Raw genomic sequence first — 23,142 nt, 5'->3', positions numbered from 1 at the left:
GATGGTGCTGATCTCTCTTAGAAGACAGACTGCCAGCAGGACCCACAGATAGTGACTGTTCTCTCTCTCTGTTGTTGAATTTTGGTAATATTTGTTCTGTAGTCCTATCTCTACTTACAAGGCTAACTACATACCATCTTGATGGGCCAGTGGTAGCCCTGGTGATGGCTACCTGGCTTTGCTTCAGCTTCTAGCAACTTTACTGTGGTATGCCTGCAGCTTGCCACTACTGGTCTTGTTTGATGTCTCTCAAAGTTCTTTGATGTCACGTTCATGGAGCATATGAACAATGTCTTTTACAGAGCCTGAAGCAACAAGTCTGTAACATTTTTTACTTTGTGGAATATAAAGCTATATATATGTCTGTCTTAACACACACAAGACTATTCAGTGCTAAGAGGTAATAGGTAAATTCAGTCAAATTGCACTGCTTATGTTAATTTGTAATACTGCATTCGGCAGGATTAAATCTTCCTTATTTTTACAGTAGCTGGCAAAAGATTGCAGACTATCTCTCAGCAGACTTTGTATCCTCAGATAATGTCATGAATATTATTGATAGAAAAGAACTCTGGAGAGGAAAGATTCATATATGGGAAAGAAAGGTAAAATAACTTTTTTCAGTTATGGTTATTTTTTAAAAGCATCGGAGTATATAATTTAAAGCATGTATTGTACAGTCATTTTATGCTTTAAGCCAAACTTGGGTTTGACAATTTAATTCAGAGAGGTAATGTGCAATGTATCTGGTTGGGTGGGGGAACAGCCTGCTTTTTAGTGTAATGAAAGAACAAAGGAGATCAAGGCCTCAAGATCTGAATTTCAGAAATCCAGACACTCTTCTCTGAAATATTTGCCTTAGAACTTCTAGTTCAAAATTAGACTGTTTTGCATCCGTCACAATCATTATCATGTAACTCTTTAAGTCATTGTTTGCAAGCACATCTAATTTGTGATTCTGAAAGACATACACATTTTCAATACTAAGGTTTTAGTTATAGTAGTTGCTATTCTAATTTTATCTAGTTCTATAGATCTGCTGGAAACAAATATGATCCTAATTGTTTAAAATAGTAATACGCATAAGTGACTGAAGAGAAACAATTTTTCTCTCTTGACACATAATAAATGTGTTGTCTTTTTTTCTCCCCTTCCTCCAGTTTGGATCAGAAGTTAGGTTTCCAGAATTTTGTATGAAGAGCACTTCAGCAAAGACATTCAGCACATCACATTTAAGTTCTTTCTTTGCTGTTAAAAGAGAGCGACAATCAAGGAATACTGATGCTTTGCCAGAGGCAAGTATTCTTGATCTTTCTTTGAGCCACTAGAATTATATGTTTTACTTTCCTGAGAAAATGAGTAATTGGGAGAACCTTAGTCAGAACTGAAAATTAAACGTAAAAGCAATGATTGCATAAGATTGAGGAATACTTCTTTTGTTCGTGTGTGTTCTCAGAACAGGTCTTTAAAATTTCGTCTGTTTGCTCTTAGGAATGCGATGCCAAAATTACTTCCAAGTAGAAATTAAGACTTTGTTCAATATTAACACTCAAAATATATAATTTATTTATGAATTATCTAACCTTGTCTACTTCATTTTAAAAGGCTGTTGTTTGTTTGTTTTTAAATAATGTTGCTATTTTATGTTTTCCACTGGAAGTAGATTATTTGATGGGAATTCCAGAATCACGTTTGTTGATGAAAACAAAAATGAGTGTTTATTTTCATTGTTAAAGTATGTACATTTTAGACTGTATTTGTCTATTCCTGGTAGATCTTATTTTTCTTTGAATTTGAATAAGAGTTACAACCCTTTGGATGCATACGGTTGACATCTTACAAAGTAAGCTTTATTAAACGGAATTAAATACCTTCCTTGTTTTTTATATAATTATGTTTAATATGGTATTGTGAAATGTTTTTCTCTTTATATTCCTTTATACCTCTTCCAGATGTACTTGTAAAGCAAACGCCTCCCGCAAAGCTCTTGAGGAAGTTCTACTGAGGTAACATCATATATAGTGTTACAGATTTTTTTGTTTGATCTCTTTTCAGGTTTTTCATTACTATGGTCCTGCACTAGAGTTTTTACAGATGGTGGTGCTCTCTGATCTACCTTCCTTTTTTATATCGGATCTGGAGTTTGAGCTGTATCCTTTTTTTAAGGATCTAAACTACTGCTGTTAATGGTCTATAGTAGAAAGAAAACGATCGGGATCTACCCATGCAGGCAATACATGAGGATTGGCAAGGGCTCATTCCACTCTAGTGTGCCAAAATAGACATAGTGATTCTTCACAACTGGAATTTTTTAATATTGAAATGTAAATTACAGCAACAATAACCAGCTATTTTTTGTATTATTGCACGTATACCTTGTCTGATGATCTGTATGCTATTTGTGGGAAAAGAACAGAGATATGTGTAGTGCTGTGTAAGTTTAAAAAAAAACCCAACAAACAAGCTTTATTAACATACGTAGTGTGCTTCACAATATAGAAACATTTTTCCAAAAATTGTGGGTTTGTTGTGTAGGTGCAAAATCTGTGGCAAGATACAGCAGAGGAGTTTTCTCTTGAGTTGCATATGCTGCAGAGATCTCAAGGTGTATGCCTATTGGTTTTAAATTTATGTACTTTGATACTAGTCTTGGTGTAACGATAGTAACTTAGGCTGTATAAACCTGCCGGGACTTTGAATACATAAATTTGTTTAAGCCTGCCTATATTAAAGATGTCAGTGGTTTATATCGTCATGTAACATTTCCAAGGCTACAAGTTTGCCTAGAAAGGTGTGTTTCCTATATTTTGTGGTGCTGGAGTATCAAATATTAGGCATTTGCGGGCCTTATTTGAAATACGATGCTAACATGATTTGTAGAATAGAGATGCATACAGTTCTTTGTGAAGATGATGTTCCTTAAACGGGTCTGTTCAGGAGCCTGGCAAGAAAGAGTATCAAGGAAACATCCACTCTGCTTTTGGACCAGATTTCTTTTGTCTCTGGGAAGGTAAAAACTTATTTCTATTGAGCTATAGCAGAAAAATGAAGATATGTATATTGCTTGTAAAAGATACAAGGATAATATTTTTAAACCTAGTCTCTGTGTACGTTCCTTCAATATTTAGTTCTAAAGTAAATTTGGCTTTTAAAGGTGCATGCTGTACAGGTTGCGATGATTTGTAAGCCCACTGAACACTTTTCTCTTTACCTTAGCTAAGTTTTAATCTCCTAAAATGTTTTGTAACTTTTAATCTTATCCTGACAGGTAACTTACGTGCTATCATAATTCAACTATTTATTATTTATTTTTTTTTTTTAGCAAAAGGCAGGTATGTGTGCAACCTATAAAATGTATCTAGCTAGTCTTAGTCTGAAATGGTGAGCTTTTTTACTTTGCTTGTGCATGTTCTGCTTTTTCATTCTGATTTGGGATAAAGAGACTTCTTGAAACATAAATTTGCAAGACTCCTCGCCCCCAACCTGAAATGATAGTATGATTATTCATAGCTACAGGATTAGTTTGAAGATGTTTTCCCTGAATGTTTAAGATGATGTATGCTTGTTTAGGAAATAGGTTTTTTTAGTGTTTCTAAAATGAATCTATGCCAATCAAAACAGAACCCACAATGTGAAAATGCTGATATAGTTATAATGAATAACTTATGTTCTTTATTTACCGTGGAGATGGTATTCCATTATTAGGCTGTGTGTTTCATCTTCAGCTTGTTATTTAGGTTTTTAGTAACTTTTTTCCTCTCCTGCCACTCCATTTTTCTTAATGCTTAGCCAGAAAAGAAATAAGTCGTTTTTCTAATGCTGTACCAAAAATATCTTTTGGAGTAATTTTATATTGGTAAATATCCCAGGTAACTTGTAATTTTACATGAGGATACTGAACATTTGATCAAATACCTTTTACAATCTTAAGAGCCTGCATTTTTACTAGCTCTTTCAAAAAAAAGTCAAAACCGTTAAAGCACATTCTCAGGCTACTTTTTAGAGTCTGCACATGCTGAAGTGCTTATGTTTTCAAGGTAACAGTTTCTCATAGGGATTTTTTTTAGTCTACTACTAGAAGTATTATGCATTTGTAGGCTTTTCTAATAGCTGTAAAAGCATTGCTTTATTATTTGAGTATTAAAATATCTGCATTTTCTCCTATTGGTGCTTATTGGCCTAAAATGTATGTACACACATAAACTAGTCCAGAACCTGATGAATTGAAAAGGATAATATGTAGGGAGGAAAAAAATTACATGTTTTTCAAAGGAATGCAGAGTTGCTGATGCCAACTATATCTTTGAATTCTCTTTTAATTCTTGGTACTACTCTACAGAAGTGTTTTCGAAAGACTTCTAATTGTCTTCCAAAGACAATTGAAAGTTTCAATTTGAAAGACTTTTAATTGTCTTTCAAAGATAAATGAAATACTAACAAATACTTTTTTATGAACAAAATAGAAATTCAGCAGTTACAGATCTCTCAACTGGAGCAAAAAATAAGCATGATTTTTACAGCTTCGGTGTCAAATCCTATTCCATCTCAACTGATGTGAATGACACAAGTGTTAAGTAAAGGTGTTTTTCTTCAGTCAAAGTGCATTTGAAATAATGCCAAATCAGTAACTGAAGAATGAAATGTAAACAGGTTTCAGTAATATTGCATGTACTGTATTTGCTCTCATTATTTAGGTGGGAGCGTTATTTACACTGCCATGTAGTGTAAGCAGTGTCATGATCCCATCCCCTGCCCAGCTGAGTACCAAGAAATGGAAAGAATATATGGCTAGGAAACCCAAGGTCATTACTGGTAGGTAATAGGAAGATGACTACCATGTGTATTTTCTTGTGGTTATATCTGTATGTGTACATATGTACATTGTGGGTTTTTTCTACACATTTGGGATGCCCTTTTTTTTCTTAAATGAGGTTAAGTCAGTGATTGCGATCTTCATTGACACAAAAGATTTTGGTGAATATGAGTTCAGCTACACAGACTTGTTGTAGAGGATAATTGATAATAACATCATGACAAGCTTTAGGGAAGCAAACCTAAACAATTTCTGTGTGCTGTCTGTCAGCTAAGATGCAGCTTCTGCACACCTTTCTAAGATGGTTGTAGCATCCATGGGCAAAGAGGTTTGCTTCTGCAGATGGAAATCCAGTCTGCTTCACTTAAATGCTTCCCTTCTCACTTAAGCATTTCCAGAGGTTCTTCAGTGCACTTGCATTTAATTTCAACCTCTTCCCGGGAAAATACAGAGCATCAGGAAACTCTGGATGCCTTCATTCACCTGAAAGCCAGTGTGCTTAACTGGTGATTTGAGAATGTGCTCCTTCTTCCTTATGGGGCTGTACTGATGGCAGCCAACTCCTCTTAGGCAGTGTGGCAGTGCGTAGATATTTGATTCAGAAAGTGAGAGAAGAGAATCCATGTAGATCAGAACTGGGTGGAGTTTCTCAGCCAGCTGTTGTATATGCCCTGCAAGTGGAGGCACTCTACAAGTGGTGACAAGTCTGTAGGGACTTGAAAACATCAGGCTAAAAGGAGCTTGGTGATAGCCCAGTGTTTAAAGTACTTATCTAGGACAGGATATGATACGGGATTCTGCCTTCCTATGTGATTTTGTTGTTTATACATCAGTCAAATATTTTCTGCAGAATCCAATGAACAGTGACTTCTTTTGTTGCCAACTGAATGTGGCATTTGTAAACAGCAATGGCTGACAGACTGACATTCTTGCAGGTTTTGGGATAAGCAAAAAATTGAGAGGATTAGGAAGAACTGTCTAACAGTGCAATAAGCTTAGATTCTGTGGAATGGGTGCTGGCAGTACATAGATTTAAAATGATCTCTGCATGTTTGGAGGTGGTAGAGCAGAGAGGGTGTGATTGTGAAGCTGATCACAGCAGCAGCATTTATACTGTATGGGAGAGATAGTACTGATGCAGTCAAATAAGTGCGAGATCCCCAGTGTCTCCAAGATCTTTATTCTGTGATCCAGTGGAAGAGTTTTGTACAAGTGTTAACAATAATGTGATCAGTAATACACAATAGGTTCTTACTAGGCCTCTTGAGCAAAATTTAGAATAGAGGGAGAATCATGGCCATTTAAACACATTTGCTCATTTAGATGAAAACTTTTTTAGTGGCAACCACTGATCTGACTATATTAAAGATTTGCAAACCCTTAATCTCTTCAATCTATGGGAAAGTGTAATTCTTTGAATTGGTAATTCTTAAATACTAACTAAGATTAAAATGAGAAAGAAAAGCTTTCCCATGAGGAATCAGCTTTGAGATGCCAAGATAAACTGGAAAAGGAAAATACTTCAAATGACTAGGGGAATGGGGAAGAGGACAAGTGCGAATGTGTCTGGAATCTTTTTTTTATTTCTTGTTCTTTTCTTCCTTCTTTGCCTGGATTTATATATTGAGGTAGCAGGATTTCCCCTCTATTCCCTTCTCATTCCAGCCTCAACTTTTCAAGGAACACTTTATATTTGTTACTGACAAAGACTGATTATGCTATTAAGTGTCAAGCTCTTCTTGAGGTAGTTATTGAGACAGTACTGCAAGTATCTTCTGAAATTAAATGATTCGACTGTTAAAACTTAGTACATCAAGAAGTACTCATTCTCTCAATTTCTACATCTACGGTGCTATAAAACATTTTCTATGTAAAAAGATAGCAAAAGGTAGTAAAAACAGTGCTTTCACTGTTACGACCAAGTCCTACATTAATTTATTTTCAAAACTGCATACTATATGCCAGTGTTTAAAAATAGGATGTGTTTATCTCTCGCCCAGTCTAGGCACAAGTGTGAGGCAGTGAATGAAACTTTTATTAATGAATAATGCAGCTTCCTTGGGAAGAGTATGTACAGTATTTCCTTTTCTTCTACAGATACATGTTCTTCCAGTGAATGCTTACCATTATTTCAGTCCACATCTGCAAAAGTGCCTGTTTTTACCTAGCGCAACAGACCCTTCTCTAATCATTACATATGTAGCATGCTGTTTGCCTAACTCTTCATTGTTTCATGGCAGAAACATAACTTTTAAAGGCTTGATTTTTCTAAGAACAATTAAAGAACTTAACATGTTGGTAGTCAGAATAGCCCGCATTAGAAAGCTGGCCTTTGCTTTCTAATGCACAGTCGCAGGAGTTTGATGCTGGTAACATGCTAGCTTTGAGCCAGCAGCATACTCCAACTCATCTTTGCTGCTGTAGCTCATTTATTTGCATGCTTTTCAGTTTGTAGCTTTTTGAGGGGTAAATACTAGCTGTTGTTAGGGTGTCTTCTAAGAAGATGTTAGTAAGATTTCTCACAGATCAGAAGCAAGCAAGTGAAAGAATGTTGATGTTGGATTATAGCTTGTTTTAAAGCTGTTTTCCTGAGGTTGTTTCATGGTTATGTCCTGATGTTTTTTAAGTTCCAGAAATTGAACTGAAGGGAGAATTGTGCCGGTATTATTTCTTGCTACAAGGCAATGGCTCTGGAGGATGTAAAGCAACCTTGATTCATTCAGCTAGCCAGATCAATGGTACAGCCGCTCTTGCTGCAGTAAATGGAAAGTTAAAGACAAAAACAGAAGAAAGAGAGTCAAGTAAGAGTTAGTACTTATTTATTTAAGAGTATCTCAAGGCAGGCAAATGCTACTAAAATGTATGCATTCCTTTTATTTGTTCCAGTCTGTGATAAAAGGGAGAAAACAAGGAATATTGCATTTTGATTTCAGCAACGTTTTTTTGAATTGATAAAAACTATGATAAAAGCTTACTCACTCACACAAGTTACTACTACCGGGTTTTTTAAATTGAGTATATAAAGTTGTAGTCAGTCATTTCTTTGCGCTGTAATTAGTCGTAAATGTTTTAATGTACAGGGACATCCAGGTAATAGTAATGCAAATCAAATTTGCACAAACTTAAAGTTTAAAAAGCATGTATTGGCGGTATAAAGACTCACCGGCCCATACCTAAAATCTAGGCAATTAATCTGTTGACAAGCCTATTTCACTGATGATTTAAAATGAAAACTGCAAGGTTGGCAGGCAAATCGAATTTCATCATTGTGTCTTCAGTTACTTTGCAGATGTCCATATTACTGCAGAGTGGTTAGGATATGAACTAGCACTGATATCATAGCAGCTCCCCTAGATAAGAGTATACGTGCATGTATAATTTATCTTAGAGAAGTAGTCTTGTTACAAATACACGTACTAGATTACTCTGCTAATTCGTGTATTTGCTCTCGGTAACTCTGACAAAGAAAAAGAGCACAGTGACCTGCATCTTATCTGCTTATTTCCTTATCATTGAAATAAATCCATGTGCAATATGACTGACTGCTTACCATTTGTCCTAATTAAAATCCTATTAGTGTGGTGTCAATAGACTGAAAGTCCTTGACTGTATGCTGAGAGAAAACTTTTTTCCTGGTATCAAACTTAGGAGCTTTTAATCTTTAAATGTCAAGTCATGTTAATTGTGTTGTCATATTGGTTTTGTACAGAAATTCAGAAATACTGGTCAGACATCTATTCCAAGTTATCGCCCTAGTGTTCTGCTGTAATTAATTTCCTTTTTTTTTTTATGATTAGCCATATTTGAAAATCTGGTTGTTTGTTTCCTTTGAACAGGGAATTTGTATGTCTGCTATGTTTATGTCTTTTAAGAAGTAATGACTTGGTGTCTCCACAGTCCTACGGGAGAATCTCAATAATATATTTCTCCTAATCTGTACAGGCTTTCATATTGCTGACTTTATCAAGTCTCTGCCACATTTTTGTGGAGAGGAGATTTTAGAGAGAGAAAAGAAACTGTCTCGTCTCCAAGTGTTTGCCTTGAAGGAATATTTCAGTAAGTAATGAGGAAAGAACTGGTAGGTCTCAAACCAGTATTTTAAAGGCCTTTATTTCAAACTGAATGTGATGGCTCACCTTGCAAAACAGAGGTGAGTTGACCGCTTTATGAAGAAAAAAGTGGAGCTTTAAAAAGAAACTTTTTGTAGTATATCCACGATTGTATGTCAGATAAAGACACTTAAATATTGAGGAAAAGCGTATGCTGAACTTAAAGTTGGTGGATGTTTGTTACACTAATATGTTGAATGTTTAAGCACAGTTTTGGAATAATTCTGTGGTAATTAACTTTTTCTCTGCGAAAGAGAAGTATGCATTGGAGATTTGTTATGTTTATCATGATACGTCATTCATAATAATAACTGAAAGGTCATCCTCTGTAGATTTTCATGACTTTGCAGAGAAGTACGTTTGACTGTCCTGATTTTTTTCTAAGTCCATTGCTCAAAGAGACTCAATTAAAACAAAAAACACTTCTCAGAGATTGGCTAGATTATTGAAAATGGCATACTGTGGAGATAATTTAAGTGTTTTATCATTAACAGAGCACCAGCTTAAGGAAAATACGATTTCTGCTTATAGTCTACTCTTCCATCCCCCGCCGCCGCCAACTTGCAGTCATTTTGAGATTCCTGACTACTTTAACCCTGAGCTTGGGGCTGCTTTAGAGCTTGTGTTTTAGTTTGAGTGGGTCACCCATTTCCATTAGGATGAAGACTGGCTAGGAGCAGTTGGGATTTCCTAGTCATCTTAAATCCATATGAGAATTACCTGACCCTTGATGTTCTCACCAAAGAGACCAGAACAGGCTGTCAGTTATGTTGGAGCCACACTCCTGCAACAGCAGTAAAAGTAGGTGGGTAGGAGGCTCTGTAGACTGAAGCTTTTCATGTTTGGGCTCATCATGTCCAGATGTTTGTCTCTAGGGGAGAGACAAACCTGGATATACTCGGAAATGTGTGTATACAGAAATTAAACAACTGTCAAAAGTTGATTCACGTGGGTTTTCAGGTATTCTCACTGCTAAGTCTTTTCACTTGCCTATGGAGTAAACCACCTGTGCCTTGCTTAACAGTACAGTAGTAAGTGTCAAGTTAACTTTCTTGTGTTACTGTTTTGGGGTGGGGATTTTCTTGTTTTGTTGGGTTTTAGCAGGCGCTAATTATTCTTTGTTACTTAACAGGTGTGGTAGCTTTTCTTTCTTTTTCTTTTCATAGAGAGAAAGGAATTGACCAAGCAGCGTCCAGTTATTTCAACTGATGAGTTCAAAAACTTGTTGGAGCTTACAAGAGAGTGTTTTTTGGACCTATGCAACACTAGTCTTCCTAAGCCTGTTCTACAGAAGGTTACCAAGAAAACTGCGTCGTGCGCTGTGACTTCTGGTAACTATCATTATTTAGAAAATACACTGCTTATTCTCTTTTGATGTATTTTCATACCTGTTCTCAATTCTTTATTAAAAGGAGAGTCTTTCACCAAAAGAGGGAAAAATAGAAGAAAAAGTAAAGTAGCTTTCTAGACTTTTTTTGCAAACTGAAATTATCTTTGCATTAACTATTTCCTTTCTTTTCCTTGACAAAAAAAAATTATGCATAAAATATTTCTGATGACAGCACCAGGCAGGTGTTCCTTTTACTTATATACTTACGTGTGTGTGTATATATATGAAGGAATATACTTATTAAAAACCAGTTTATATATGTGTATAATATTTCTTCAAATAATAAGATTATTTATTTCTGTTAAGGGTTATTCACCATATATTTCTTGCAGAATTAGATTTAATGGAGCCAAATCCAATGGAGTGGCCAGAAAGACATGTTCTTCAGAATTTTGAAAACTTTGAAAAAAACAAACAAAAAATGAGGTAATGGGGATCATCTTTGTAGTGGCCAGTGAACACCTCTCTAGAGGAACAGTATATGTTGATAGCTGTTCTGTAAATTGTTTTCAATTGTATTGATAATCTTTCAGAGGAAACATTGCTTAAGGCCAAAACTAAGTGTCTGTCAGTTTCCAAAGGTGTATTTTCCTGGTATTTAAAGTAGTATTGATTTGATTTTTATTGACAAAACACAGCTGAAAGTTAGCTAAAAGTAGCATAGTTCCAAAACTAAATTACCAAAATAGCACTGCTTACTAGAAAACAGTAGCCATAGTAGAAAAAACATTAAAAAGCTTTTTTTTTTTCCTCCCAGCACACCTTGGGGCATAAATAATAAAGATAGTACATATTTCTCATACTTCCTAAATATGTAATCTCATAAATATTTATATATAGAAATATAAATATTTCCTAAATAGTCAGTACTTAGTATCAGGTCTCAAGTAATTTTACAGTAAAAGATCCTATTGTTTTTATGTTTGAAATTTATATTTAGTTTTAGTTTTCCTTCAGTACTGTTTAAGTGAAACCTGTAGACCTTTGTGTCACTCAATACAGCCTATTAATTTCATTTTAGCTCTCACTTTTTTGTAAGAGTTAATGATCTTCACTGGGTCTTAACATTGTTGCTGACAGACCTTTAGAGCCCAGGTATCCAGCTGCCTTTTTCTCTGCCAGTTCCATCCCATTTCTGTCTTTCAAATACCAGTTAGCCATGGCCTAGACTAGAGTTCTGTGTGTCGGAAATTATCACATTAGATCTCTGCTTTGTTAAAGGCGTTTGAGAAGCAAACAGGGTAAGTTTTTCCTTCTTAATTAGCTTTTGAAAAGCTTCCTGAAGGACCTTTCTGTTTCATAGTCAATTACTGTTTATTTCATTATATTCTGAACTGGTTGTCTTCTACCTATCCTGAATCAGGGTAGCATGTTGGTTAACAGTAGAAAAGAGAGAACTTTACTATACTTCATTGAGGACACTAAAAAAAAAAAAAAAAAGTGGAGAGTTGCATGCAGTAGTGGCTTTATGGTTCCTTTGCTGCATATCGTATGTCTTTTTTTTTGGTTTTTCCCTTTTTTATGGGTATTAATTTTTGATCCCACAGGTCCATAAATGGAAAAAAGGGATGAATAATATTCTTCCCATGGTGTATTTCATAACTAAACTCCAAGACCTTGAAGAAATTACTTTCTTCAGTAGGATGGCAGAGAATTGGCATTTGTATAAATGTTTTTAAGGAGCAACCTTGAGACCAGCAGTGATTTTTTTAATATTTTTTTCCCCAATGCAACAAGATAACTAAAGAAAAGACTGAAAAGTAAAAAAAAAATTACTTCGATTGTTCTTTTTATTTTTTCCCCAGCATTTCTGTGTTTGCACATTCATCTGAGCAATTGCTGGGGCATAAAGATAGCCAGCGGGAGTCATTGACATTGCTCGATGCTAAAGAATTGCTGAAATATTTCACACCAGAAGGGCTACCTGTTGGTGATCTTCAGCCACTACGAATTCCCAAGCGGTATGAATCCAGCATATTAAAACCACTGAAGACCATACTCAGAACTGATGTAGGAGAATGTGAATAACGACTACATGAGAGTCTCAGAATGGCCTAATTGGGTTTGAGTTTGTAACTTGCAACACCCTTGCATCACATGCCTGCCAGTGAAATGAACTGTTACGGTCCTCCTGTCAGTCTTGCTATTTAGTTCTGTCATAATCTGAAATGGCTGGAGATGGTGATGTTGATCCTATGCATTTAAATTACAGAATAATCACCTGATGCGTAAAAGTGTGCCAGTAGACCTCTGCCATGGCTACGCTGCAAGCTGCTGCCACCATACGTGCCCATTTCCAAAAGAGTATTTCTAGCAAAGCAGAAGTCACTGTGGCATGACTGTAATTTTATTGGTGTGATTTCTTTCATTCAGTGGAGGGGAGACTAGGTAGGAAGACAATTAAAGTGTGAAAAAGGCAATAGTTGAGCCTGCTTAACTGTGTGTCTCGTGATGCTGGCCCAGCACTCCTATCTATAGTCTTATGTGGGAAAGTGCTCCTTAAAAGAAGCTTGTCTACTCCGACTGCTTTGCAAGTATTCATCCTTAGTGTGTCTGCTGGTAAGTGTTAGTGTATTAACCACTGCTTTTTCAGCAGGAAGATTGATATAAGGTGTTAGTGGAGTAATTTTCATCTGTTAGAGTTAAGGCCAACGTATATAAGAGTCAAGATAGTGTTTGTAGAAGCAGAACCTATGCTATTTGTGCAGTGTGCCATAGACTGCTAAGTAAGCAAAACAATCTAGAGTTATATTGGTGATCTTTTTTATGTTGAATAATAGAATGTATAATGGAATTACTGGATACAGCCCTCGAGCCTGTTTTAAACTTCATTATGTGTAATAAATTAAGAGGGTTTGTGAGAGAGAAAGGTTCTGTAGGATTTTGGAGATTGCTGTAAAATACTTCCTGGAGTTTTGAAAGTAATCTAAAGATGTTCTGAGCAGAGAATTCAAACAAGTTAGGAAATATGCAGTGAAGACTGAGAGTCTCCTACAGAGTTGTTAGTTAATAAATGCAGATGATTTAGGATTTTGGCTATAATATAAAATATTTTCATTCCAATTAGTTGTGTGGGAAATGAGTTAATAATTTATTTACTACAAAAGTGGTTTTTTAATCCCTGATTTTTCAAAAGCCTCCAGAGAAGCTTTATACCATAGAATACTTGGATTCTTTTGAATGATTTGCTTTGAGCTATAGCTGAGTGAGGTCTGCATTTGAGAGGGTTTGGTCCAGTTTTCTTGGATTTCTGCTAGTTATTAGGAGAAAGTATGATAATGAAACCTCTGCTTTGTAGTACTTGCTGTAACGTGAGTCTGTCTCTCAAGACAGATCTTGGACATCTAAGGGAAGTATAAAACCAGAATCAAGATACTAGATAATAAAGCAGATTAAATGTTTTTGCTTGAAGGCTACAAGGTCTCCCAATGACTTACACTGTACGTGTGATTCTGCTTGGTCCAAAAAGAAGCCAGAAAACCTGTGAAAATCCATAGCTAGATTGCTGTCTAGGAGATGGTGAACCCTTTCTGACAGACCAGGTTGCTGTTCCTGTTACGTCTAGCAGAACTCTGTACTTGTAGCTGCTTGCTCCCCTAGCAGGTGCTCTGACTAGATTCTCTGAAGTAATTACCAGCTTTGCACAGTAGATGTTCAAGCACAGTGGCTACAGACCCAAAGATTTTCCTGACCAACAGAAGGAAAAAAGAGGGTTTATGAGAGACCAGTCAGTTAAGGGTGTTTTCACTTCATTTTCATGTTTGAGCTTAGATAGAGGTTTGGTAGAGTTTTGTCTGACAGTCTTTCTGAATGACCATCTCGCCAGATCCAGTATCACATCTTTCCTGGATGTTTTTCCCAGATAATTATTCCAATGGTAATGACGCAGATACAGTCTCTATGAATGAGATTTGAAGCAATGTGTATGTTTCAGACACTGTTACATCTTGCCTTCATCTCTTCCCTTCTTTAGCGGTAAATGTGATGTGACTTTAACAGGGTATGCTAGGATCTGGCAGTAAGCTCTTTCTGTCTGTCTTGCTGTGGCTTATTCAATGAAATACTTTCAAATGTGCTCATATGATTTAGTTGCAGAGAGTTACTAGCTGGAATTCAAATATCACAGGAGACAAGAGGCTAATTACGAAGCCTGGGAAAGGTGACTTAGGTGAGACAGCAACTTGAAGCTCAAGGGAGGGAATTCACTGATCGTAGTACTGGATTGAGAAATGGGAAGTCAGTTCTTGGTTTCTCTCAGTTCATTCAGCTACTCAGGTGTCCCATGGTGAAATGGGGTGATAGCTGCTTATTTTTACTGATAAATTATTTGGAGGAGTGACCTCTAAACTGGTTGAAATGTCTAGGAGCTTCTGTAATACTTACAGCTTGGTAGGTATTAGTTGAACTTAAATTCTCACTTCAATAAAGATTTAATTTTCCATTGATGCTGTACCCCAGGGGCTTAACTACAAGATACGCTGTTCTGGTCTTCTTATGGCAGGCATTTGTGTCTGACTTCTAGAAGTATAATTTACCCTGACAGTAATTAGTTGAAATAGATGTGTATTTTTTTTCCTTTCAGTGAAAACTCATTTCTTTTGACACCAGAGCTTACTCCTCGGAAACTCAGAGGTTTGCCTTTTGAAAAAGCAGCTGGATGCCATTATCATGGACTTGAGTAAGTTTCCTGGCTTCTTTTCCCACAATTATTTTTCAGCTTCCAGTCAAGGTATAGTTAGAAACATTTCAAGCAACATGAATATTAATTATGGAAAACTTTATGTATCCTTCTCCTTCATTGGAAAAACTTTGCATGTGCCACCTGTCCCTTTCTTTATTTTATTCATTGGTTAAATTGCAGCACTCCTGCCTTGATGGTAATGTAAAAACATTTAAGGTTATGGGTTTTTTCTGGGTTGTACTGCTGTAACTATTCTCAGTGTCTCTGGAAATTTTAATTCAGAATTAGAAGTGGCAAGGGGAGGAGGGTTCATTAGTACATATCAGGTCCCTTGGGCAGCGCATGAGTGAACTACATACATAGATTCTAGTTTGATACTAAATTGTAGGCACTTTCTGACTAAGAGTCACAAGGTTTGTAAGACCTGCTGTGAAGTTATGTATATGTTCAGGGAACCTGAAAACCAACACCAGCAGGCAAGTGTTAGTGGTAAGAGTCTTCAAAAGGACCCAATTAGGACTGTATTTCGTCCCAGACAGCCAATGTTGGTTATTTGTCAGAGCTTTAGATGAGCAAACATCATACAGTGTTGCTGTGTAAAAATAATTCAGAAAAATATAAAATAGTCGTTGCGAAGAAGAGGAAAAGCACATACAAAAATGCTAGAGCAGATAATGTAGTATAACTCTTCTGTGTAGATAGACCCTTGGTCTTAACGCAGTATATATAAAGAAATGCAGTGGATACCAAGCATAGGCAGTTCAGTCTTTGTGAAAATGTCTGCTGCCTCCTAAAATCACATTTTCAGGTTATCAGAATGTGACTAATTACACTGCTGGTACTTTTTTCCTGTCAACTGCAGAAATAGTTTGGTTAAGACTCTGTTTAATATCTGGCAATTTTAGCCATGTTCTCTAGGGAAGTGAAGCTGTCGTTCCTATCAGTTCAGCTATTTGTTTCTTCTTTTTTTGAAGTGGTAGCTCATAAGCCTGTTAGCTTTCTTAGGTTTTAGGTACGAGGGGCAGCTGGGTAGATAGGAGAAATGCAGATTGGTCCTCCCAGGTGTTGGAAGAAGGCACTTGACTGTTGTCTGTGGTAGCTCACAGACCTACCTGACCTCTGTGGGGAGTGTGCATGGGGGTTCAAATTAGGCACAGCACAACTTGTGCTGCCTCTTCTCATAGCAAAAACATGGCAGGTGGAGACCACAGGGAGGCCTGGATGCTGTGGAGAGGAGGGAGACCCTGGCATCTTAATGTTAAAAGCGGAATGTGCTAGCAATAAGGGACAGAAGCAGTACAGAGAGGTGCTGGGAGCTAGCGTGAAAGGGAGGAACCTACAGCTGTACGACCAGAATATATTGTAGCAAGACTATCGTATGGTCTGTTGGAGCAGATGTGTTTTGTACCATACAGTTGTGATTGTGATTTCCATCTGCATAGCTGCTGTATTTATATTTGGACGTAAAGTCTTGTCAACAAAACCAGGAGCAGCAGCTATGATTAAATCAAATTTTTGGTGTAATGAGCCTGTGCCAGCCACTTGAATCCTGTGTTGCAAAGAGAAAGTAATTGCTGTTAAAGCAGAGTGAGTAAAATGGCAATTTAACTTCTAAAGAGAAAAACATTTTTATCTTTGTAGGGGATGTGATTACTCGGGGGACTGGCAATATATACAAGGAAAATTAAATACCTTGAAATCTGTAAGTCAAGAGACCTTACTTTTATCAGATAATGAACTTATTTTTAGTGGAAAGTCTTAATCAGCTGTAGAAATGGATTCACCAGTCTGTTATTAGAAAAGTGGATTTCTCCCTGAATATGAAAATACTTTGAGGAAAGTGGAAAAATCAGATCTAGCAATTTAACATGACTCTGTGTTAAAACATAAAAGTAAAGAATATGTCTAAAGTTCCGAAGAGCAGGGAACATTGCTAAGTAGTTTGGAAGGCAGGCTTGAGTGATAGCTCACGCTGTTCAGAATGCATGTTAAGAAAAGGATGGCATAATATTGGATAATACGTTTGTCTTCCCCTGCAGTAGAGGTAGTATAAGTTACTGGGCGATAAGGCATCGATCTTTTGCAAGGAATCTTGGAAGTCACTTACACAAGAGAAAAGTTAGTTAAGATGCATTTTGTATTGTAATCTCATGAGTGTATTTCATTGAGTTAGCACTGTTCATTTGATCTTTTTTGGCTCCACTGTATTTAATATGGTGTCTTCTTTTGATTTGGTTGATTAAACTGTTTATTTGTTGTGATCAGTAGGAAGCTTATGCTTGTTCAGTGACACTTCTGTATTTGTAGCATTTAAAAAACGTGAATCTCTCATATAGCAGTGCTTATCTTGGACAAAACTAAAGGTCGCACTTCCAAAGAGTCCAGTTAGCAATAGCACTTATACAGTGACCACTCCCTATCTTCCTCATACTTGCACTCAATTAATACAGTCTCACAGGAACTTAGTTTTTGGCACAACCTGACTCTTTGTAAAATTATGTCAGTATTGTTGTATTTTGAGATACCTGAAGAACTTCTAACTTTCAAATCACATGTATTGTATTTGGGGATCTTTTCTTCAGGCATTTCCTGTGATTCTCTTACGGCATATGCACTGAAGAAGTCTTGGATTGTATTTTGGGGTTGGTTGGGGGTTTTTGACAAAGGAAGTTGCGTTCTCCCAGGAAGAAATGGAGGCATATTGCATGATAATATTAGAGTGTATCATTTATATATAATAACCTGATATTTTCTGGGTCTCAAAGTCTTGGTGGATGCTTGCCAGGTCTGAGGTCTGAAGATCCTGTATCCATTGTGGTGTGCTGGGTTCATCATTTATTTGAGTTCAGGGTTACTCTCATTGCTGTTTTATTGGAGTTTCACACTGGTTAGCATATTAAGAGATGTAACCCCTGTTAAGTATAGACTGAATATAAAAAACATGACTTATTTTTCAAGGAAAAAATTCTGCCCATGTCCATGGAAATCTTCCTTGTAAGACCACAGGGTAATGACTTACAAATAGTATATGATTCAGCTTCTTCGTTGGAGTGAGACTTAAATATTGCAAAATCCTATCAGGCATGTGTTAGTTTACTGGGCTGTTTAATCTATCTTTCAGAACAATACACCAGTACAAACAAAGTTTTGGAGCTTATATGATTGTCAAAAGTAAGTTTTTCTGGTTTTTTTCTGATTGTAATGAAGCAGAGACTTTCATAGATTTCTCACGAATTTCAATTGTAGATATTGTCTAGATAACAGAAGAGCCTTAGAGAGAGATGTGGGATATGCTGAACTTCAGACTCGTCTTATTCGCTATGAAACTCAGACTACTTGCACCAAAGAGTGCTGCCCTGTGCCGGTCGTCTTGAGCCCTCTCCCATCTCCTGCAGTCTTGTCAGAGCCTGGAAGTGTCCCTGACGGAGAGTCTTTACAAAGCGAATTCAAAACAGAGGCATCAAGGCTAAAATGCAGATCAAAAGACTTGGATTGCTTTTATCCCAAGAAAAGGTAATGCCCTGAATAAAATAGATCTCTGGCATGAAATATTTCAGTAGTCCTTTCTGAAATGCATCTTTTCTTTCATCTCAAAATGCTTTCAGTGAAGCTGTCTGGACAAATGTTCTAGTTGTTTAATCCTCTTCTGCAGGTTCATTTTTTTCCTCAGGTGTGACCTTTCATTGATAACATTAGATTAATCAAAACCATGCAGCACAGGCACCTTTTATTTAAGTGATTTGGGATTGTGTCTTGCAAAGTCCCAAAGTGCCTTTGAAAAGATGACAGATAGCTTCATCTAGGACCGAAACTGTAAGTGCTGTTGCAGTACAAATAAACAAGTAAAGGTTTAGAAAGCCAAGCCCTGTACAAGCAGAGTAATTGAATTCCTAATCCAAAAGACTGCTGGTATAAGATGACCTACCAAAATTCAAACTTACTGTCAACCTTGTTTATTAAAGTCTTTTCTGCAAGTCTAGTTTTTAAGACTTCCTTTTGTCCTTGTCCTCATTCTGAGGATGCAAACTCCTAGCATCGATAAAACTGCATAGCATCTGCTATGTTACACTACTTCTGAATTCACTTGTTCCTGTAATACTGCTTCTTTCCAGTTTGATACCCTTTGCAGTCTAATCACGGTAAGCCTTTAACAGAGGTATGGTTTTAGGAATGTCCGTATCTTTTGCAGCTTGCTGAATAGTTAGAAAAGAAGATGCCGTTGCACTTAGCACTTTGCAGGCTGGAGTTTCAGAATTACAGTGCTTTCACAGTTGAGGATTCAACATTACAATGTTCCAGTAGAATTTTAACACCCAACTTGCCATAGTTACAGATGAGTTGTGACATTCCTGTAGGGCCAAAAGAAGTTAGATCGTTTCAAGATGTATCCTGAGACTGGAGGCCACCAAATTCTGCTCTTCCTAGCTATCTAGTTGAAGGGTTCATGCAAAGCTACACCTTCTTCCAGTTTCTGTTCTTGGTTATCTCTTTTTGTTTTTTTTTTTTTTTTTTTCCCCTGTTCGTTTCTAGACATTTTTAATCAGAGATGCAATGGGCCAATGTATCACAGACCAAATCGGTCAGTAAAGTGTTCTTCCAATACAAAAAAAGTTACATAATAGAATCCTGTCTGCTGTTTTCAGATGCTGTTTGCAAGAATGCATGGTACTTAATACTCTGAGCCGCAGCCTCTATAGCAGAAAAAAGGGCACCAAAAGAGTCAGTACAAAATTAAAAAGTGGTTTTGTTTTTTCGTTTTTTGGTCTTTCCAGGCTAACCAAATCTAAGAGTACAGATTCCCTCCTCTCTCAGGCAAGTGGAAGTAGTGGAAGTCACCACACAGTTGCTGTACCGAGGAAGCGCTCTGAAAGATCAGTGTCTTTAGCTTCCATGCCATTGAAACAGCCTGGTCAACCCCACAACGTAACCACTAAGGCTGGCTCAGCCAGTCGCCTATGTGCAACCAAATCCAAGACTTCAAAGCCAGCTAAGGAACCGAGATCACAGAAACATACAAGGGTAAAGGTCTATGTTGTTTGCTTAGTGAAAAGGCATCTGCTTAATTTCTTTCTGTCTGACTTGATTTTTACAATTTTCTTAACTCAAAGTAAACTATCTTCATCTCTCTTATTGTTTAATTTCATTCTGTTCACTCGTGTAAGTGATCCTGAAGGCACTGAGGAGAGTGTTGCAGACGCAAGGACTAAAAAAGTATGCGTGGAGTATTATATCATGCCTAGAGAATTAAGGCTGAGAGAGAGAGCGGCTAAGAGTAAAAAAGGTGTGAATGGCTATCAGTGAGTAGGAGTTATGAAATGTAGAAAATTAATATAAAACCTATAGGCAACAAAGAAATATCTGCTGGAAGGGTCAAAGCCACTGTGGAAGAACAAACTATTCTGAGCATAAAAAGATACTCCAGTAGTTCTACAAGTCCATTAATTGAGATACTTTGGTGCAATGATGTTTAATTAATAGCTGTATATATGAGGAATGCCACTTTTAAATACCGTACATGAAAGTGTTTCTGCCTTGGTGATACTAATTTTAAATTAATCCCAGGGTGCTAGATAGGACACCGTATGAATATTGATGTCATACTGTTAAAGGCAAGTTGGCATGGCCCAAGTAAGCATAAATTGGTGTGATCCATTCAGACCTACAACAAAGTTTAAACATCTTCGATATAAAGACTGTCAGAGTAAATTTTCTAATCTGACTGTAGTGTCTGCGATTTTTTTAAATTATTTTTTAATATGGATGTGTCAAACAAGGGAATACTGATATGAAGAAAAGTTAATCTTTGTGTGTATATATATGTATGTTTATTTTATTTTATTTGGAGAAGAGAAAACCCAAGCCATTATCAATTTTTTCCTGTCTTCCAAGCCCCATATGAATATTCACTGATCCTTTACGTTGTTTTGACAGGTAAACATTTCCTTATATTTTTAAATGAAGGAAATGGAGTTGTTATTAAATAACTGTCCAGATTTGATCATTGGGTTGATGGCATTTGGCCAATGGATTAAAAACGGAGGCAAGATCAAAAAAGATCAGGTGTTCTGTTTTTCTCCTTCCCTTGGACAATTTTTCATGGCAATAATTGGGATGAACTTTTGAGTGTGTTTCTGTTGTATCCAAGATGCTGAAGGAGGTGGTTGCTGACGTTCTTCAAAAACATGGAATTGCAGAAGATCATAAGTGCTTTGTATCATGCAGCCAGCGTCTCTTTGAGATATCAAAGTTCTACTTAAAGGTAATTAGAAGACACGCTCTTACAGTTGTTTGTTCTTAGTTAAGTGAATCCATTTCTGAATAAAACTTGAGATGGACTGTGGGATATTCAGACTTGATTGAGCAAGTATTTCCTAGTGGTGTCTTAGTAGCGTGTACAGTGCGTGTATAAACCTTTGGACTTGTCAAATGCAGAACCTAGTTTTGCAGTGTATTTTGGTGGTTGTTACTTGTTTTTAAACCCTAAAAAGCAGTAGTCTTTTATGTGAAAGAACATGTTAAAAGAGCGGTCTGTTAAGATAAGGTCATGCTTATACTCTATTGCTCCCTTAGCTGTTGTAGCTATCTTCCAGCTATAGCTGTGACAGCTCCAGCTTCTCCCTTGTTCTAAGGCTATTGTCTTAATAGGTAGCTTACACGACTGACTCAAAAATTCTAGTTTCCAGACATGTCCGCAGAAGTCCTTGTAAATGTGTACAACTATCCAACACATACTGAATTGGCAGCAGCCTGTAGAATTGCATCAATCTCATATTTAGGAGGAGATAAGAATCCTTTCCACAATACCTAGGAGACTTTGTGAGTCAATGCTTGAGCCCATATTACTTGGTCTGGGCACAAAATCCAGTTAAATTACAATACAGCATGTTTAAAAGCTATCGCTCACAGGCTGAGCTACTGTTTCTGTTCATTTGCAGGCATTTAGCCTACGACTATTTGTGAGCTAACTCATTTTAGTCAACCTCAGTAAAGGTGATTTAAGCTAAATGAAGCTGCAATTGAAGAGGGCTGAATGCTTACACAGACAATTAGAACATCTTGCTGATGATCACCAGCTTCTTAAATAATTAGAACGTAGTTGCGCAGTCATTCTGTAAGCACTCCCCAAATCTCCCTGAAATATACCCTGAAGGAAGATAATCTAATCCAAAATCAGAGGGAGCTGTGTGTAGGGTTGAATGAGTAGGGCAAATCGGATGGGTTCACAGTTGCATTCCAAGTAGAAGAGCAAAAGGAAGAGTACTGCAGTGATTCTGTTCTTCGGAAAGCTGACCTAGAGAGGCGTACCAGGATTTTGTTCTGAACTGTCTTGCAGTCCCAGGTCTGTAGGAGTCCTTCCGGTCCTTGTTTGTGCTGCATACTTCAGAAGCATGACAACACAGTTATAATTTTCCTTTGGAGACAAACAGTACATGAATTTTCAGTTTTCTTTCCTCTTTAGTCAAAGTTATGTGCTTGCTTTGTTTAAGAGAGTGGATTAGGTTGGGCTAATGGGACTGCAAAACAGACAAGCCGTTCTAGGTTTTTTCCTTTCTTGCATTGATTTAGCTGTCCTGACGTCCTCTTCTCTGTTCTTTGCCAGAACTCTGTATTGCCATCTGAGCTAGACAGTTGATTTCTGTGTCTATGTAGAAATAGAATTTCAATCAACACTGTAAGAACTTTGAATATTATTTAGAAAAAAAATCTGAAAGTGTGCAGAAGGTTAGGAAGGCTCAATCAGACGCTTGAGTACTAGGTTTGTACTGCTGTAGGGAAAGCTGCAACCCATTGGAATAGATTTAGATTATTTCTTTTTTTTTAATAAAAAAGCAAAGTCAAATAATTCTGTGGTACTGAACAAGGTGATAAAAGGGTAACACTCCCCTGCTTATTAGGGCTCTTATAATCTCATAATTAGCATATGAGTTTGCTAATTTCTGTGGCATTGTGTTTCATATATAGGATCTTAAAACTTCTAGAGGACTTCTTGATGAAATGAAGAAAACGGCAAATAACAATGCTAAACAGGTAAGACCATTTGTCTATTGGTTCCTATAACTAGCCAAGGCTAAGTGTAGCTGTGGCAACTTGGCTGTAGGGTGGTTTAGCCCACAGCTTTAGAGAATAAGAGGTGCATTTCTTTCGCTGT

The 23,142-nt window shown here is 36.9% G+C and overlaps 1 protein-coding gene across 2 annotated transcripts in view; it reads left to right on the top strand.

Moving 5' to 3' along the window:
- Positions 1–23,142, top strand: part of LOC119145132 (MDM2 binding protein) — a 29,737-nt gene that overhangs the window by 4,954 nt on the left and 1,641 nt on the right. Inside the window, exons 7-21 of one of the 2 annotated variants that reach the window (XM_037381273.1) lie at positions 488–605; positions 1,161–1,295; positions 2,056–2,150; positions 2,938–3,010; positions 4,695–4,812; positions 7,441–7,614; positions 8,756–8,869; positions 10,089–10,253; positions 10,645–10,738; positions 12,118–12,273; positions 14,895–14,990; positions 18,240–18,506; positions 19,766–20,012; positions 21,139–21,252; positions 22,956–23,021. In XM_037381273.1, coding sequence (XP_037237170.1) covers positions 488–605; positions 1,161–1,295; positions 2,056–2,150; positions 2,938–3,010; positions 4,695–4,812; positions 7,441–7,614; positions 8,756–8,869; positions 10,089–10,253; positions 10,645–10,738; positions 12,118–12,273; positions 14,895–14,990; positions 18,240–18,506; positions 19,766–20,012; positions 21,139–21,252; positions 22,956–23,021 — 2,032 coding nt within the window. The remainder of the gene's footprint in view (positions 1–487; positions 606–1,160; positions 1,296–2,055; positions 2,151–2,937; positions 3,011–4,694; positions 4,813–7,440; positions 7,615–8,755; positions 8,870–10,088; positions 10,254–10,644; positions 10,739–12,117; positions 12,274–14,894; positions 14,991–18,239; positions 18,507–19,765; positions 20,013–21,138; positions 21,253–22,955; positions 23,022–23,142) is intronic. The other variant, XM_037381274.1, reaches the window with a different exon arrangement.

Source organism: Falco rusticolus, chromosome 3 (assembly GCF_015220075.1).
Source record: "Falco rusticolus isolate bFalRus1 chromosome 3, bFalRus1.pri, whole genome shotgun sequence".
Classification (NCBI taxonomy): Eukaryota; Metazoa; Chordata; class Aves; order Falconiformes; family Falconidae; genus Falco; species Falco rusticolus.
Note: the sequence above shows the minus strand (reverse complement) of the source record. Positions and strands in the feature narration are given on the sequence as shown.